Genomic DNA, 17,682 nt, shown 5'->3' with positions numbered 1-17,682 from the left:
CTTTGGTGTTTTGTTTTTTTTTTTTTTTTGCCCCCCCCCCCCCCCCCAATCCTGCTCTAGGTAGATGACAGTAGGAGGTAGAAAGGTTAATCTGGAGGATGGCAAGAGCTGGTTAAGCGCTTATGCGAGGGAGTTTATAATGACCTGCTTTACATTTCGGCCCAAAGCAGACATTGTAAGTTATCTTACTTGAAAGTCTTCTACATGGGTGTACAACCCCCTGACCAGCCAGCAGAGGGTCATGTCCTGAGCATATTTCCTCCTCACCTTTCCCCTAAAAGAGAGTTGTATGAAGTCTTGCACTGCCAACTGCCTCTCCAGGCCTCTTGTAGCTGTTCTCCTGACAAAGCAATAAGCAGCATCTGATCTTTTCGTGAGATCTAGCACATTTACATCTGCATAGTTGCCTCACATAACACTACTACTGTTAATGAATGTTCAGAGCCAGCACAAAATGAGGGCATTAATGAAAGTTACTCCTGTACTGTCTCTGATCATTTACTAATTGAAAGGGTCCATTCAAAATTGTTGTTGGCCTTCATAAAGCCCAGAAGCAATGCAGCTGCTTGCAGTTAACTCACAGCTATTAAATACTTGTTAATTAACATGACAGGTAATTATTTTTGAAATGTTTATGTTGCAAGGTAGGGAGAATTTGATGTTTTAAAACACTCCTATCAGAGGGTTGTAAAACTAATCAAGGTAGTAATTGCTCTATTACACATCGATAAAGGAAACTTTGGATTTACAGTGTCTATGTATTCAATGAAAACCACCTTCAGATGCTAAAATTAACTAAATTTACCTTATCTATTTTGTAATTTACTTTATAAATAAAGATTGATGCTTTAGTTTGGTGGTGTCTGAATCATTTCATAATCTCTTTAACAAAGATTTATATTCTAACATCATGATGTGTAAGTAACAGGCAGTTCCCCCGGGACAAGGAAACGGTATGGAAAAAGTGATTGCAGGGTAAGGAGGGAGGTGGGCAGAAACGGAGTTCTGGCTTGTGCGATTGGAGAAAAATCGGTATGTTAGAAAGAGCTACTTCCTTCTTGCCTTACGGAAGCAGCACAGGGGCCTCCATAGCAGGATCCAAGTGTGTTCATCGCTTGAGGTTTTTATGCTTTCAATAATAAGCCCCTTCAAAAAGTTCTTCTGTCCTTTTAAAATGCTGAAGTAGTTGATTAGTAATTTAACAGTTCTATCTGTTGTCTATACTTGCTCAGCATGAGGTACTATAATTAAACAGCTCAAATGATATTGCTCCATTAATGTTTTTTTTGCTAAACAGAAAGTAGTTTGCTTGAAGTCTTCCTATTGCCCTCAAAATTCAAGCTGAAAAGAACATTCAGTGGTTTGGCTTTTCTTTTAACTGTCCTGCCAACACATCCCCATGGGGAAATAGGTGATACAGCAATTTTGCAGTTGAAAGAAGGAGATTTGAAGATGTGTTGAACTAGGATTTAAAAGAGTAGTTTTAATGTAAAATGCTATACAGGAAGAAAGCTCCTCCTGTTTGAGGAGCAGGAGCGAGGTAAGAGGAGGGAGTAGACTAGGCCTCTATGCGACCAGGAGTATCAGAAGCAGTTTTATTTGCCTTTTGGTCGGTGGGTGTTAAATAAAACAGCTGGCCAGCCCACGTACAACGATGAGGCAGTTCTTCCCATTTCAGTAATATGAAGTACTATGGCTGATAAAAACATGTGTTGGCTCAAAAGGCGAAATAAAACAGCTGGCCAGCCCACGTACAAAGATGAGGCAGTTCTTCCCATTTCAATAATATGATACGGCTGATAAAAACGTGTGTTGGCTCAAAAGGCAACTGGACAAACTGATCAAAGAAAATTTGATAGAGGCTTAATAACTAATGAAGACCTCACATCCTTTTCAAAGTCAGTGAGCTGCAAACTGTACAAAGCCATCACATTCCAGTGCAGTATCACTACATACGCGTCCTGTTCTTGCGCTCTTTCCTCAGCAGCCACTAATGGCTCGTGTCCTGGCCCCGGGGCTGTGCAGACACCTCTGGGCTGACTCACAACAGCCATTCCGTTACCTCCTGCTGTACCCAAGGGGAGGACTGTTGCCCTTCATAGGGGGTTTCCTTAACAGCAATTTTCTATGGCTTATTAGCATTTGTTTTTATCCTGCTGCTTCTTTCTGGAGTCTCAGCTGGAATTGCAGTAACTCACTCTTGCCATTTTTCGTCCATACTTCCTTGTGGGGGTGACTACATTGCTTTCTGTTACAGTTCTCTAGATCCTTACCATGCAAATGTTGGCTCTTTCACCGAGGACAGCGATCCTCGGATGCCCTCCATGGCACCTCCCCACCGAGACAGGGTGCAGGCCAGCCCTGTCAGCCCTATCTCTATCCCAAGAAGATCTCCCACGCGGAGCTCTCTTCACCCACCAGGAACCGTACCAAATTTTCTCTCACCTCCAGTTCTATGGAACTAGATCATGCCTTTACTCACAAAGAACTTGAATGACTCAAGTTACCGATTTGTGTCCTGGAAAGCTTTACTATAGTAATTAATACAAAGAAGTGTGGATCCGAGGATAGCTTAATGTTTTTGCAGGAAATAAATGAAGCAAGTCAGCTCGTCTTATCCCCTGTCAGTGCCTATAGGTGCTGATTTTACTGTATGAAGACCTCAAAAAAAAATCTTGGGTAAGAAAGGGGAAGTTCCTTTTTTTTGCCCCCTATTTTTTTTTTTTTATAAAAAAGTTCCCATGTAAGTTAGCTAGCTTTACCTAATTACCTAACACCTCACATTTTCATTCCTCACTAGAATAACAGGCAATGAGTTCAAAATTTTTTTTTTTTCTTTTATGAAACGGTGGCTAACATGCTTCATTTTCAGTGAGTGAGGGAAAACCACTGCCAAAATTTAGGTGCTGACAGCAGCACTGCAAATAGTCACGGTCTACTATGACAGGAGAAGAGCTATAAGCATGTGAGTTCCCAGGATTCTCCTAATACTTGGAACATCGCCGCTGGTGCATAAACAAAATTGTTCTACCGCACCAGAGGTGAACAGTGCTGACTGGGGAGTTACTACAGCAAACGTACTTCAGGACAAGACTATGGATGTATTCTAGCTCCAGGGAATAGTAAAAAGCAGACCTGATCTAATAACCTTCAGGTAACAGCTGGAGGAGATGTTTAAAACTGAAGAATAGCTTAAGCAAATTTTATTTTGATTTAGCTTTGTAGCAGCTTTTTTCTCCACAGGCCCAGGTTCAGAGCTGTACAGCTTTATTCCATGAGGTTAGCATAATGTTATCATCAGAAATGCAAGCAATGCAAAATGACTCGTTTGCAAGGCTCAAAGTTTTAATAATCACCTGCAATGATAACGCAGAGTTTTTATTTATGTTAACAGCTTTTTACAAGTTATGCTCAGTAAAACTAGAAGCTGTTTGGGTGGATACCTTTTTCTAAATTAAACTATCAGTTTTAAAAGGCAATACAGAATGACTTAATAGCCAGAGATTTAATGATATAAATACAAGTGTTAGAAATCACGTTTTCTACAGAGAGAGAGAGAGATCTGTGAATGCAGTTAGATAATTTCTCAATGTTTCCTTTTTCTTTGATAATCATGGAATTTCAAATTTAGCTGTAAGCCAGACTATTTTCCTACCCCTAAGCTGTCAAGAAAAAGTTCATGAGGTACAAAAAAGGTTTACATGAAAATAACCTCTTTCATTTACAACGGTAGTATTTTCATACCTACTTAGTCCAAAGTATCTGCAATCTTAACTAGTCACTTTCATTCTATTTTTAGTCTGCTTTGATCTGTCAATGTATCTATTTTAGAAAGCTTTCCATGTTGCTTTTTTAAAAGTGTATTTTAATATTTATTTATTAACATACATATATATGTTTTTTAAAAAAGTGCTTCATTATTTGACTAAGGAAAATGCAGAATTGGTCTTAGAATTATTATTCTGGCCCCTTTAACAAAACATACCATCTGTATTTATAATCCATATGGAATCTTCTCCTAAAATGTAAAATATTCAAAGTAGCTAAGAGTCTTCCTGCGAACAAAAATTAAATGGGTTGTCATCACACAAAGTTCACTGGAAGAAAGCCATATGTATTTTTGCATCTGCACTGAAAGGTAATTATTTTGCTTGTGAAGCCTTGAAACCAAAAAACAACCTAGAATATGTCTTGCAGCATTTATTTGACTAAAACTAATCCCGAGAAGACTTTGAAAAATAGTCACATTCAAAAACACTACCAGTCCATTCACACAACTATGAACTCTCAAGTTAAAACACTAAGTAAAGGTTGTTTTAAATGGGTACTACTATTGTCTTTTCCCCAAAAGACAACGTAAGTGCCATTTGTATCTATTAAATGTTGTCTTCAATAGAAAAAGGTCTAGTACACCTGAACAAGAAAGCAATTTGCAGAAAAAACCATTCTACTCCGTTAATGTCACATGCCTTTGCAGCAGACATACTTGATACTTGGAAATCAGAAGAATCAAATAGATTCTAATATGGAAATGCATTTAAAAAGCTGTGGAGGAGATGCACCAGCACTGCAATTCGTTAATACAAAAAAAGTTTTCTCATGTTGAGGCCCCAAGGGCTAAGGATATGTGAAAAGGCTGCTCAGTAAACGAAAACAGCGCAGTGGTGACAGGCCAACAGCACACCTTACATGCAGACCAGAAAGTTCCGGAAAGCAGAAAAGCTGATAACGTCGCACTAAATACTAATGAAATATTTGCTACTGGTGTCTACTCCATTTCAAACACATTTGTGTATCAGAAGAAACACGTATCAAGTTTTTATCTCTTGTAGATGCTGTTGGACCTGCAAGAGAACAGATAGAAATATAAATAACAGATACTGTAACCACACGCACACGCTCAAAATAAGCCTTTTGTCTTTCGAAAGACTACGTACCATCTTAATGTCTGGCCTTCTGTTTTTTTTCTCATTCAGACACTGATCAGCAACTGAATACATTTTATGAACTGAAGGTGCGTCCCAATCACTCATCTTTTCATCAACATAATCCTCAATAGTTGCTTCCTCATCCTCAATATCATCTTTGATACTTAACTACAAGAGAGTTTGAACCAATGAGTAGGTAACATTGTAAGCATCTGAACGTGATGTACTCCACACTAACACTTTGAAAACTTGCTTTTGAGCGTTCATTTCTTTTCTCAACCGCTTTTGTAGACAAAGAATGGTGACAATGGTTCAGCAGCATAATTATGCATCAATACCTGCCGAAACAGGCTATAAGACTATAAATGGACTATACATTTTTATTATAAATAATTTCTAATTAACACAGAATTATAAAGCAGTTTTCTTTAAGCTGCATCATACAGCTTTAGCTTTCTCCCAGTTGAAGACTCAGTTTCTTAATACTTATTGTCTCTTTTTTAAAAGAAGCATGATCAACATAAAGTTAATAAGCCACAAATATGCAAGCTTAAGTGTGAATCATTTCTTTTTTGTCAACTTTATAAAGCCTCTTTCTGTAAACTAATGCCTTCTGTCACCAGTCTCAGTGGCTGCTCTATCTATTCTAAAGGAAACTTCTAGCCTGAAATAAATTTTTAAATCTGACTGGTTTAGTCCAAAGCTCTCCAGCTCCAACACACTTGAAATGCCTTATCTGTAATGACAAACACTGTTTGAGGAACACCTCGGACAAGTCAGCATGGTAAATGAAGTAAGAAATAAAAAGTCAGTGAGTAGAGGCAGGTCGTCTCCCTTCCTCTATGGGTCAGTCTGAAATGGCTGACTAACATTCAACTACCCCAAAATTATCAAAGCTAAGGATGCCACATTATCTTGCACTGACCATTCTCTTTATGCTCCCAAAAGTGCATTAGAAGGATAAGCTGTACCAGTCAAATCACACTTTATATTCCTTTTTAGATCCTATCTCTGAAAAAGCCTGCTTCAGAAAACCCCCTTCTCTTTATGCTCCCAAAAGTGCATTAGAAGGATAAGCTGTACCAGTCAAATCACACTTTATATTCCTTTTTAGATCCTATCTATCTCTGAAAAAGCCTGCTTCAAAAAACCCCCAACACCTCAAGATTCAATTTGACAGGGACTGAGTTCTCCAAGGTCCTTACAGAGCTCAATAGGCTAAGTATTATACCACTCCAGAAGATACAGCTTAGAGGAAAAAAATTCTATCAATAGTACACAGGTATTCCTAAAGCTGTCAAGAAAGCGATCTGCTATCAAACAGTATGGAACAAAACCCAATCCAAACGTCAATGCTATTTCATACTTAGTAAATAAGTAAGTCTTTATGCAAAAAAAATTCTAGGAAAACCTTGGATTAAGTAGTTCAGAATTTAATTTTAAGCTAAATGAAAGGCTACATTAAGAACATCCTTGTAAGATTTTTAATTCAAGAGAGTGAACTCTGAGACATTAGTTTCCTAATTAGTAGACTGAATTACTCACTGAATAGTAAAAAAGAAAACAAAATTCAACCCACCCCTCACCCTGCAAAAAAGCCCTTACATTCCAAACTTCCCTAAGGTTAAAAACACAAGGTACTTGCAAATTATTAGTAAAGTTGAAGAGGATGAAAATTGATACAGGAATGGTAAGAAGTATAAAGAACCATAAAGAAACAACTGAGATGAAGAGTTTAAAATGTTCTGGTGAATGAGGAACTATTAGGGTATCTGGGTATAACAGGAGTATGCTGATAAAGCATAATGATATTACAGTAAGAAGCGGTACCAAAACAAAGAGAATTACAGTATCGGATCAGAAGGAGATGACCTTGGGGACTGAACGATCTTCCACCAGCCAAGAGATAAAAGTTTCAGCCTCACCTCTAAGACATTGACACAAGAGCTGTTTTCATAACTACATATTTTGGTGACTAATGTGATTGTCTCAGAACCTGTTAACTGACTATGATTTGGTATAAAGTGATCCTGAAGCAGCGGGAGAGGAGAAGAAAGCAAAAGGAATGTACCAGTAACTGTGGCTCACGGTTTTCATCTACTGGAGGAAGACCCGTTATTATTTCTAGTAAGACCTAGGAGGAGGAAAAAAAAAAAAATCAGAGGAGAAAATGAAGCATAGACTAATCCTTAGCACATATATACCATTTGCAAAAAGGAGCATGACCCCCAGTCTTTCAAACAAATGCTCACAGGATCTCTATTTGTCCAAAGATAGCAAATCGATACAATCGATTGTTGTTGCTGTTGTTCCTACCTTTATTTTCATTAACTGTTATTAGCAGTGTGGTTTATGAATTTCAATGCAAGCTTTTCCTCACCCTACGTTGTGTTGCTTCAGAGCAAGATGGCAGGATTTCCAAAGTATTCAGAAACAGTATCTGGCCTGCCTCCCCACGAAACTAAATGCCATGAAGGAAGCGGTCAATAGCAGTTAGGGTCTTGGATCTATTCAGAATGGATTCATTATTCTCCCAAATATTAAGCTCATGTCTTTTTTTGTACTCTGCTTTAAGGCAGTTCCCACATGGACAGCATACTTTTGGTGCTTAAAAATAGTAAAACACACTTAATTTAGGAACATTTTCTTTAAAAAATTCTTTTTTTCCAGCCTGATTTACTTTTTTGTGCAATACTATGCAAGAAGAAACAATGTTCCACATTACTTCAAACTACATTTAGCTAGAACTTGGAATGTTATTTTACTCTGGTTTTTCACATGCAAATTTACGTTTTAACATAATTATTGTAACCATTAGCAAATTCAATGTTTTAATCCACATATTCAAATGATTTTAAACCAATCAAAGTTTAGAAACACTATTTTAAAAGCACACCTATTGGGAAAAGGAGAAATAACAGATCAGAGTGGGTTATTTAATTTCAGATATTCTTGATTTTGTATGCTTTTGTCATTTACAAAAAACGTCATATACTTTTATATAGTGTGTGTGTGTACATATATATATATATGTGCTTCTACATTCTACTTACTACTCCAAAACTGAAGATATCAGATTTCGGTGTTATCTCTCCCCGCAGAGCTTCAGGCGCCATATAGGCTGCTGTTCCAACAATTTTTTCAGTCATGATTGTTTGTGTGAATGTTACAGATGCTCTTGCAAGTCCAAAGTCAGAAATTTTGGGCATATATGTATCAGTTAATAAGATATTTGCACTGGGGGAGGGAGGAAAAAAGAGAATTTTCCAAACCAGTACAGTAATTAGGTTTTATAACAGACTAATAACTCTTTAATAACCAAATGCAAACTCCTACTTTGACTGATTCTTGAAATCTAAGATATTTATTCGTTATTCATATAACAAAAAATGTGAGAGTTAGTTTTGTTGGAAATTGCTCGATTTAAAAATGAATTGCTCTAAATAAATCAAGAACTGGCTGCCAGGATCCATCCACATTTTTTCTTGTGCATGCATGCATTAAAAAACCAAAAAAACCCAAGGAAAAAACCAAACACCCCCCTACCCCCAAATCCTACAAATACAAAAATTTCTTTTAAGAGACCAATTATGTTATGCCCATGTTTTGGATCTGAATACTCTTTCTTTAAGAAGGATAATAGAGAATACTTAGCTCTGATCAACTGGTACTGGATCACAGTACAATTCTTGACTGTCTAAATCTCTACTCAGAACTAACAAAAGCAGGTTTTTATACCTATTATCTAATACTATGTCAACCATTACAAATTCACATGCCAAATGAATACTAATACTCTTATTCTTCTCCTGGAAGAGAAACAGAAAACTTATTAATGCTGGAATAATGTTTCCACTTGATCTCCAGCTTTTACTTCCCTTAAAAAACCCCCGAAGAATGAAGCTGATCTAAAAGACCTTAATGTTTTAATAAAATACTCAGTGGGATGAGTTACAGCATAAGTATTCTACTGTTTTTTAAACTTGTAGCACTTGGAACCATTTTAAAATACTTGATTTAACATTTCTGTAATCGTCCTCATTTTCTGACTCCCTTAATGGAACCATAAGAAAACCACATAGCCAGATACAACATGTAACACTTACTAGAAACTTACATTTCTAATTTCCCCTTCTTGTTCACCAAACCTTCTCAACAAAATTAACACAGCTGTAAGTTACAACAGATCACTTGGTGTTGGAACTGCTGTAAATAGCATTAAATAAGACCACTGCAAAAGGCCAAACACTAGTCAAAGTGCCATCCACCAACTGGTTTTGTATTTAAAGCTCAACTTCTAAAAGAAGGAAGAACAGGATCACAACTTCATAAATCTGAGCTTCTTATCAACTTGAGTCAAGCCCAAAGAGTGGTCACTTTTTTGATGCACCACAAAGGGCACAACAAGGTACTGCAACTGCCAAGCTGAAAGAGGTAAATAAACTATTTCCTGGGCATAACCTAGCCAAAAAACTATGGACAAATCTAAGAACACCCATTCAATCATGTCCCCTCTAGCCTACGGAGAAGCTGTTCTAGTGCCTGTGTGGTTATGAATTGTCTCCACACGTCACAGCAAAATGAAGACTGAAGTAAACCCTTCTTAGATGTCTCTTCATCTAAGTTTTACCTGGGAGTGGCAGCACTATTAATAACACCAACCAAATTTACTGAACTATTCACACTGCAAGTGCAAGAGGTTGCAAAATGGAATCCAAACAAAAGAAAAAACAAAACAAACCAAAACCCAATCCTGTAATGTGATCAACTCACAGCGGTTAGAAGGGTAGAGTACCATAAGGTAAAAAACGCGTCCCTTCCAGTCATTCACAGAGGCTTAAGCAGGGAAGAAAGAAGAAACATAAATTGTCAAAGCAGCAAGCACATTTTATGAGGCAGCTGAAGCAAAACCTTGTTCCTCACAAGCTGGAAGGTCACCAAAGCAAAGTGGCCTACATTTAGCAGAGTTGCCAGAAGCCAAAAAGCTATTGAAACATTCATCCATGACACCCAATCAATCAGTTGCTCCTTCTTAACCTACAGAAGGAATAAGGCATCTGGGGCTTTTCTTCAAAGATTTGGACTGCTTTGGTATTTAAAAAAAACAACACAACAACCTGTAGCAAGGAAGGGGAAAAAAACCAAAAAAACCCCCAAACCCTACAACAAAACCCCCACCTTTTATGAGCTCTGATATCCCTGGAAAAATTTCTGGTGTAACAAACAAGTGAACATACATTATCCTTGAAGAACCCTGAACTTCATAAACCTGACTGAAGTAATTTTACTGTCTTCTGAATAAATAGCAGTAAATCAAAGGAGACACTCTAAAGAAGTGTTCTAGGAAAAAGAAAAAAAAAAAAAAAAAAAAAAAAAAAAAAAAAAAAAAAAAAAAAAAAAAAAAAAAAAAAGGTGGGTTTTCATCTGAAAAATTCCCCATTTAAAAGCCATTATGTTCTCTAACAGCAGCTTTTTCATTAGCAGCAGTTGTGAAAGAACAGAACTTCTGGATGTCCTCGCAGCACTCAAGTAACGATTTGATAGTAACAGATTACAATAGCCTCATAATTATCTTTAGAAGTCTGTACTGGTCATGTCCTTGGGGCACAGACAAGATTATGGTGATGGATGTCACATACAGAAAAGATCGTGCCCTTGACCGAAGCAATGCTTCTTGCAGCTTGTTCTCTCTAAAATGACTTTAACAGGGGGAATAAGAAAAAGAAAAGAGGAAAAAAAAATAAAAAAAGGAAAAAGGGAAAATGCAGCCAGCAATAGTCAGCAGCTTTTACCTTTTAATATCTCTGTGAATATGGTTATTTTCATGCAAAAAGTTGATGCCATTTGCTGTACCTTGAACAATTTTACATCTTGTATTCCAAGAAATTGGTGGAGTGTCATCCTTGAATAAGAAGGGAGAAAAGCAAGTAGAAAGGTGAAAATCTAATATATACATGCTCACATAAAACGAAACATACAAAACCCCCACAATCCAAAACCGATTCCTTGCTATATTTTGTGGTTTTCAAGTAAATCATTAAAAAGACTAATAGCATACATTTCTTAATTTACTTGGGCAGAAACACATGCATTTGTCACATTCAGTTCTTTCCCCCTGTATTTTGCCTTAGATTAATTCACCCATTGCAAAAAGTGTTCTTGATAATATTCGACTCTGACCCTACAAGGCCAGCTGCACTGCAAAGAACTACCTGTATCTACCGCATCTTCCACTTTGTAGTGGCACCTATACCAGAGCCTTTTAATCCAAAGCAAATCATTCAAAGCAATCAACAGTTTTTACTAACAATGAGAAGTCAATCTTCCAGTTTTTTGGATTTACCACTTCTCAAGAGTTTAGCTCAATTCATGTTACTAACTAGACCTTAGAAATAAGGACACCTGTATTTCAAAACCACTTCTTACTCTAATCTTCCCTTGGTTGCTGACAAGATTATCTCATCATTCTACCACCTCCCTCACCTGCTCCTCAAAGCCCAGACAAGATGACATAAGCAAGAGTCCGAGCCTCAAATCATATCTAGTGAAATCACAAAATGAAGTTATCGGCAAGAACACACATTCAGTATGCACATTCCTCACCTATTCGACTTTATCAGAAGAAGATTCTTTCTGATTTATACATTCTGATTTAGATTCTTTATGATTTATATCATAAGTTTGTCTCTTCCTTGTAAAGGCCTCAGTTATTTCTACTTTAGCTTTCAATTACCACCAATCTTTTAAGCTCACTTGATGATAATGGCCAAAGTTACATGGATGAACATTTTCATATACATCCTTGTCAAGCACTGCTCATTTCTACAGATAAACTTGCACTGCCTTAAGTAAAACTTAGTCTCTCTTCTGCACTGATTCAGTTTAAAAAAAAATTTAAAAGTTGCAAATGTGTAAGTGTGTGCAAGCAAATCAACCAAACCAACCTGAGACAGCAGTGCTACCAAACATAACCAGTCCTTTTCCTAACCACTGCTACTCATTCTCATCCTACCACCACCTCTTTCCTGTTGGGGCAGAAGTACTTGTGCAGCCTTGCAGAGGAAACATCTCCAGGTGAAAATTAAAGATTTTTTTCACTGAGTATTTCTTCAGTCTGATCAGTTCCCTAACCCAGCTTTTTCTCCAACTACTAAATGCTTGAGCCAGTGTAACAGGAAGATCAGTGCAGAAAAAAGCAAAACGATGTTTTTTAGGTCTGGGGGCATGGGGGGTTAAAGTAGCACCAGTTTAAAATGTTCACCAGATTACAACCTCAGAAGCTGCATTTGCTTAGTACAAAGCAGATTTTTTAACTCCTTCAACAAACTAACATGGTCACTCATCTACTAGGTTAAGTCTGGCTTACTGTTGGTATCACTCTAACAAGCAACTGTCCTTCATATACAGAGTCACCTTACCAAAAACAAAGCAACTTATTATTTATTAAAAGGCCAAGGCTAGAAGATACGTCATTTGATTAAATCAGAAGAAAGCACTGCATTTACACAAAATACTAATTAAAAAAAATGTACTTCCCATTTATTTAGGCACTTCAGAAATAGATATGCAGACTATGAACACTGTGTTATAACCACTATCACAAGGGCAATGAACAAAGGGCAATTTCACAGTGCAAAATCTCAAGAACTAGCAGTGAACATGCCAATGTCAGAACTGGGAACAATACTGCAGCACCCTCTGCTCCGCTCCACACAGGCGTAGCAAGCCCAAGCTCCTGTGCTACTTCAGGTACTAGTACACGACACTGTGTTGTCAGCCTGCTTTCACTTTAATGAGTCTAAAACATTTGTATAAAACGTTATTGGAAGAACACTTGTTATCATATTTGTCTTCTAGAACACAGAAGTAAGCAGTAATACATCATTTGGCCATTACAGTTCAGTACTGTTTCAAAGGTATTTCATAGCTATCTATACTTCAGCTAAGTAAGACAACTGGAAGCTAGAAAAGATTTTACTTACCAGACAAGCAAGTCTGTCAAGCAATGAACCGTTGGGCATGTATTCGTACACCAGACATGGCTGAGCACCATCACTTGAGAAACCAAGTAATTCTACTAGATTCTCATGCTGACACCTATAGCAAAAAAATTCTATGCACATACGCTCTGAAAGACTCCCAACATTTGAGGAAAATACAAGGCAGAGGGAACTTGATCCCCAGTTACTTGTTTCAGCCCTACTGCACATAGCCAGGTTTCTGCAGTGGTGCCTTAAAACGAACAAAATACAGTCATGTTGTATATGAAACATTCTCACTTCACATGAAAATCGTTGTTATGCTAGAAAGACAAAAATAAGGGATCGCACTAGCTAATGTGTTATCTGCCAACTTAAGATTCCCATAAAAGACTATAATGACATTGTATAACACTGTACTCACTTTGCCATCATTTTTATTTCCTGATCAAATTGCTGTTTCAAGTCCTGAACACTGACATCAACCATCTACAAAAGGAAGTATTTGACGTTAGTATCACTGGCCATATTAAAATGCACAGTTGTTCATTAAAAAAAAAAAAAAAAAAAAATCAGAATTGTAAGCCCTTCTTTAGATTAGTTACACGTAACAACTACTTAACTGTTTACAATATTTTTTTTGCTCAACTCAAAAATAAAGTATCAGAACATGATTTTTAATTCCTTGGAACACAATATTATTGGACAAATAGATGCAGTTTCAGCACAGTCACCAACTTACCCGTTTTATTTCACTGCATTTACCACTAATAGCACTTATTAGTTTTGTAATGAGTTATTCACACAAACCATAGGTTATGAAGACTAAAATTCTGTGGCAATACCTATTTAGCTTGTGAATTGTTCATCTGATTCTGAAAGGGAAACGTCCCTAGCACCCCTTCCCTTCTGCCACTTCTTGTGCGCACGGGAGGGAGGGGAACTGTGGGAGCACTCTGCTATTCCAACTCGCCTGAGCCACTCAAAGGAGAGCTACAGAAAGGGCAAGACTTCATCTCTGGTGACTGTGCCAACTCACACCACTCATGAGACTACGGGATAAGGTTCTCAACCCAACTAATGTTTAACATGGTGACACTTTTTGAAGTGTATCATTCAACACTTTCCACAGATAAAAAGTCTATACTATACAGTACACAGTCATTAAAAAGAAAAATGCCCAGGACAACTCACAGCAATGAGCTTCTTGACAGCCACATTTCTGCCATTGATGTAGCCTTTGAACACAATGCCAAAGCCACCTTCTCCCAGTTTATTACCTCCAGCTGATTCTGGTCGTGCATCAAAATTATTTGTAATACTTTCCAAGTCATGAAACCAAAAATTATGGAAATCTGGAAGACATATTTGCCATTTAGCATAATTATGTTTTCACTTTAGAACAAGTGTATTGAATAGATTCTCTGCTTCAGTTCTATTAAACCAAAAACTTGCTACCATGCAAATTCTGACATAGTGGAGCCCTACTTCCAGCTTTGTGATGAAGATACCAGGAAAATAAAAATGAAATGCAGATAACTATATATAATCAGCTATGCATAATTTTCTTCACAGCTAGCACAGTAGCAGCCTTCTGATTTTATTTTTTGTTAATACTTGTAATACAGGTAATAGAAGTTAAATGTGCAGCAGATCAGAGAGCGCCACACTGCATCAGATGTAAAAATATATCTAGAACACATCATGTTTCTGACAGCAACCCAAAAGTGGACCTTTAGGAAGGCACTAACCATATACTTTCCTAGAATGCTTTCTTTGGTCATCTTTTCTCCAACATTCTTAGTCATTTCTGACATGAAAAATCCAGCTTTAAAACACGAGATGCTAAACAGTCTACAAAATCAGTACTGAAAAAGGGCAACAGGATTATGTGTAGCACAAAATAAATTGCTATTTAATTAACAGTCAAGTTTTCCATCACAGTAACCGTCTGATTGGCAAGGTGCATCTCATATTCAGACATCTCATTATCCAAGCTAAATTCACAAACACACAGAACAAAAGCAAAAGCAAGATGCCATTTCCCATAGATGCACAATGATAGGAATATAGTCATTAATGCATTGCTATGATTTATTTCACATGGGGTGAAGGACAGATCATCAAAAAAGATTGTACTTAATTCTACCAAACTAAGTGCCCACCTGTGTCACTAGACTGTGAGCTGCTATTTTCTTGACTTAAGGAGGGAGGAGCTGAATGTTGCTTCTCAGTACTCTGAGCTAAAGCAGGCTTTACAAATGCCACTCCTTTTTCCTGTATAGGCAGTTGTTTGTCATGTATAGGCAAGGTTTCCTGTGAAGAAAGAGGTAATGTAACTTCTTGTGCCATCCTTACAGCTTCTGAAAATGGAATTTAGAAAAAGTGTTAACTACACTAGGAATCAGAAAAAACAAGTAACATTAATGCCAGTATTTACTAATATTAGTAAATACATGACACGTAAGCGTCATGAAAAGGTTATATTCTGCCACCATGTGTAAGCTGCAGGACTCTTATTTAAACTTGAAACTCTTATTTAGACTGTTATTACAAATAATGCAAAATAGAAAATATATTCACTTTTGGTTATTTTGACCTAATCCTTTCTGATTTTCAAGTTACTGTGAAGCTCTTTAGTATCTTAGAAAACTGACAACACAGTACAAAATGTACAAGAGTAACAGTTACCTGGAAGCAAAAGGCTTGCTGGCGCTAGAAATTGATTCCTAATCAGCAGATCCACAAGATCACCAACTGTACAGTTTGTCGTTCCCCAGTCATAAAGTAATTCACACGTAGGGCTCTTTCCCATTTGTACAAATGCCTCAAATCTCCTTAAAAGATAAATTAAGACCAACATTAAAAAAACAAAACAAAACAGTGACCTCAAGAACCATGAAGAAGGGAAAGAGATTAAAGGTAAATGACAAAAAAAAAATTAAAAAAGCCTGAATGTACTGAACTGTACAATTATTTGCAAATCTTCTGAAAATGCAGCTAAAAAACCTGAAGAAATTCAAACTCAGGGGAAAAATATGCAAAATATGAGAAAAACTAAGGGAAAAATATGTATACATGGCTTCAACATTTTGTCCAGGACCCATAATATATCAGCACATGGGACTAACAGAGAAGAGAATGTCAGCGAGAGACAGAGGGCAAGTCAGAGCCAGATCAAATGGAAAAAAATTCAAGTGTTTTCCATCCATTTGGCATTCAGACTTCATTTTGAGTATCTTGAGATGGGCAGTAAGCAGAAATTGAGATCCATTACTCTAACTGATTTATTATTATTATAGAAAGACAAATGAAGATTTAATGCTAACATCATGAGAAAGACTAGAAACCCCAGATGATACATAGGGTATTTAAAATCTCATAACCTTTGAAATAGCTTAAGCATTCAACAAGCCCTTCAAACAACAAGGTGTTCATAAAATACTGCTGACATTACTTCTGAATTAAACTTGTTAGTTTTAGGCCTCGAGCTCCCCATGTTTGCTGGACATTTTCTTGGGAACAGTGAATTAAGAGTTACAGTCCAGTTCATTATTAGAATCCTTATTATTAAGGTTGGAAAAGACCTCTCAGATCGAGTCCAACCGTCGACCCAACACCACCATGTCCACTAAACCATGTCCCTAAGCGCCTCATCTACACGTCTTTTAAATACCTCCAGGGATGGGGACTCAACCACTTCCCTGGGCAGCCTGTTCCAATGTTTAACCACTCCTTCAGTAAAGACATTTTTCCTCACGTCCAATCTAAACCTCCCCTGGCGCAACTTGAGGCCATTTCCTCTCGTCCTATCGCTTGTTACTTGGGAGAAGAGACCGACACCCACCTCGCTACAACCTCCTTTCAGGGAGTTGTAGAGAGCGATGAGGTCTCCCCTCAGCCTCCTTTTCTCCAGGCTAAACAACCCCAGTTCCCTCAGCCGCTCCTCATAAGACTTGTTCTCCAGACCCCTCACCAGCTTCGTTGCCCTTCTCTGGACATGATCCAGCACCTCGACGTCCTTCTTGTAGTGAGGGGCCCAAAACTGAACACAGTATTTGAGGTGCGGCCTCACCAGTGCCGAGTACGGGGGCACGATCACTTCCCTAACACGAGTTGTCTCATGTGCAGTTCTTGTGTGAAGATGCACAATGAAGTCAAGGTTTACTAGTCTCTAGGGTACAGAAAGTTACACAGTCAATGCTGTATTGCTAAAAATACATATGTCCGTGGCTCTAATTAATTCTAATTTCCTTAGTCAATTTTCTTTGGCTATAGCTTGTCTGAAAACTGAACTACGGAGCAATTAAGAGTAATTACCTTGAGTTCCCTAAGGAAACAGTACTGTAAGATGAGTTCTTAAGTACCTGTCAGCACACAAACTGCAACAAGTTACAGTAATGGGATGCACAACGGTATGCGATGGACGATGGTATTTATGTTAAACAGTTAATAAACAAGATTACGTTACATGACTTCTATGTAGGACCTTATATGCATTTGGTCGTATCTGCTTTCACCGGAGGGATCAGTTATATCAACTGCTAGTTTCTTCCACCCTTCTTGCGGATCGATGAAATCTGCCAGCCGCCTCATGAGCCCGTAGCTAATGCAGCGGACATACGTTGAAGTCGTTACGGGCTTGCTCATCTTCAGCTCCTAAGGGACACAAACGGCGCCGTTACGGAAGAGGTTCGCCGGGGTTGCGGCAAGTCACTAACGGGTCAGACCCAACATCGCAGCCGCTTCGCGCCCTGCCCGACGGCAGCCGCCCC

At 37.8% G+C, this 17,682-nt stretch overlaps 1 protein-coding gene across 1 annotated transcript; it reads right to left on the bottom strand.

Annotated features, from left to right (window-relative positions):
* Positions 1-3,316: 3,316 nt before the first annotated feature.
* On the bottom strand, positions 3,317-17,557 carry IRAK4 (interleukin 1 receptor associated kinase 4). Its single transcript, XM_009286247.2, has 11 exons — positions 17,397-17,557; positions 15,599-15,744; positions 15,073-15,270; positions 14,102-14,262; positions 13,332-13,396; positions 12,911-13,025; positions 10,721-10,830; positions 7,982-8,165; positions 7,000-7,062; positions 4,938-5,096; positions 3,317-4,844 (listed from the first exon to the last, which is right to left on the bottom strand). Exons 1-11 carry the CDS (start codon positions 17,555-17,557, stop codon positions 4,812-4,814), a joined length of 1,395 nt encoding a protein of 464 aa, XP_009284522.1. The 3' UTR covers positions 3,317-4,811.
* Positions 17,558-17,682: the final 125 nt, after the last annotated feature.

This window comes from Aptenodytes forsteri, unplaced genomic scaffold (assembly GCF_000699145.1).
Source record: "Aptenodytes forsteri isolate BGI_AS27 unplaced genomic scaffold, ASM69914v1 Scaffold103, whole genome shotgun sequence".
Classification (NCBI taxonomy): domain Eukaryota; kingdom Metazoa; phylum Chordata; class Aves; order Sphenisciformes; family Spheniscidae; genus Aptenodytes; species Aptenodytes forsteri.
The sequence above is the reverse complement of the archived record's forward strand: the minus strand, read 5'-3'. Positions and strand labels throughout refer to the sequence as shown.

Coding starts and splice junctions, on each gene's coding strand:
- IRAK4 (XM_009286247.2), bottom strand. CDS start 17,557: ATGAGCAAGCCCGTAACGACTTCAACGTATGTCCGCTGCATTAGCTAC. Junction 13,026..13,331: donor GAAATAAAAATGATGGCAAA/GTGAGTACAGTG, acceptor TTTTTGCTATAG/GTGTCAGCATGAGAATCTAG. Junction 8,166..10,720: donor ATTCACAGAGATATTAAAAG/GTAAAAGCTGCT, acceptor TCCCTCCCCCAG/TGCAAATATCTTATTAACTG.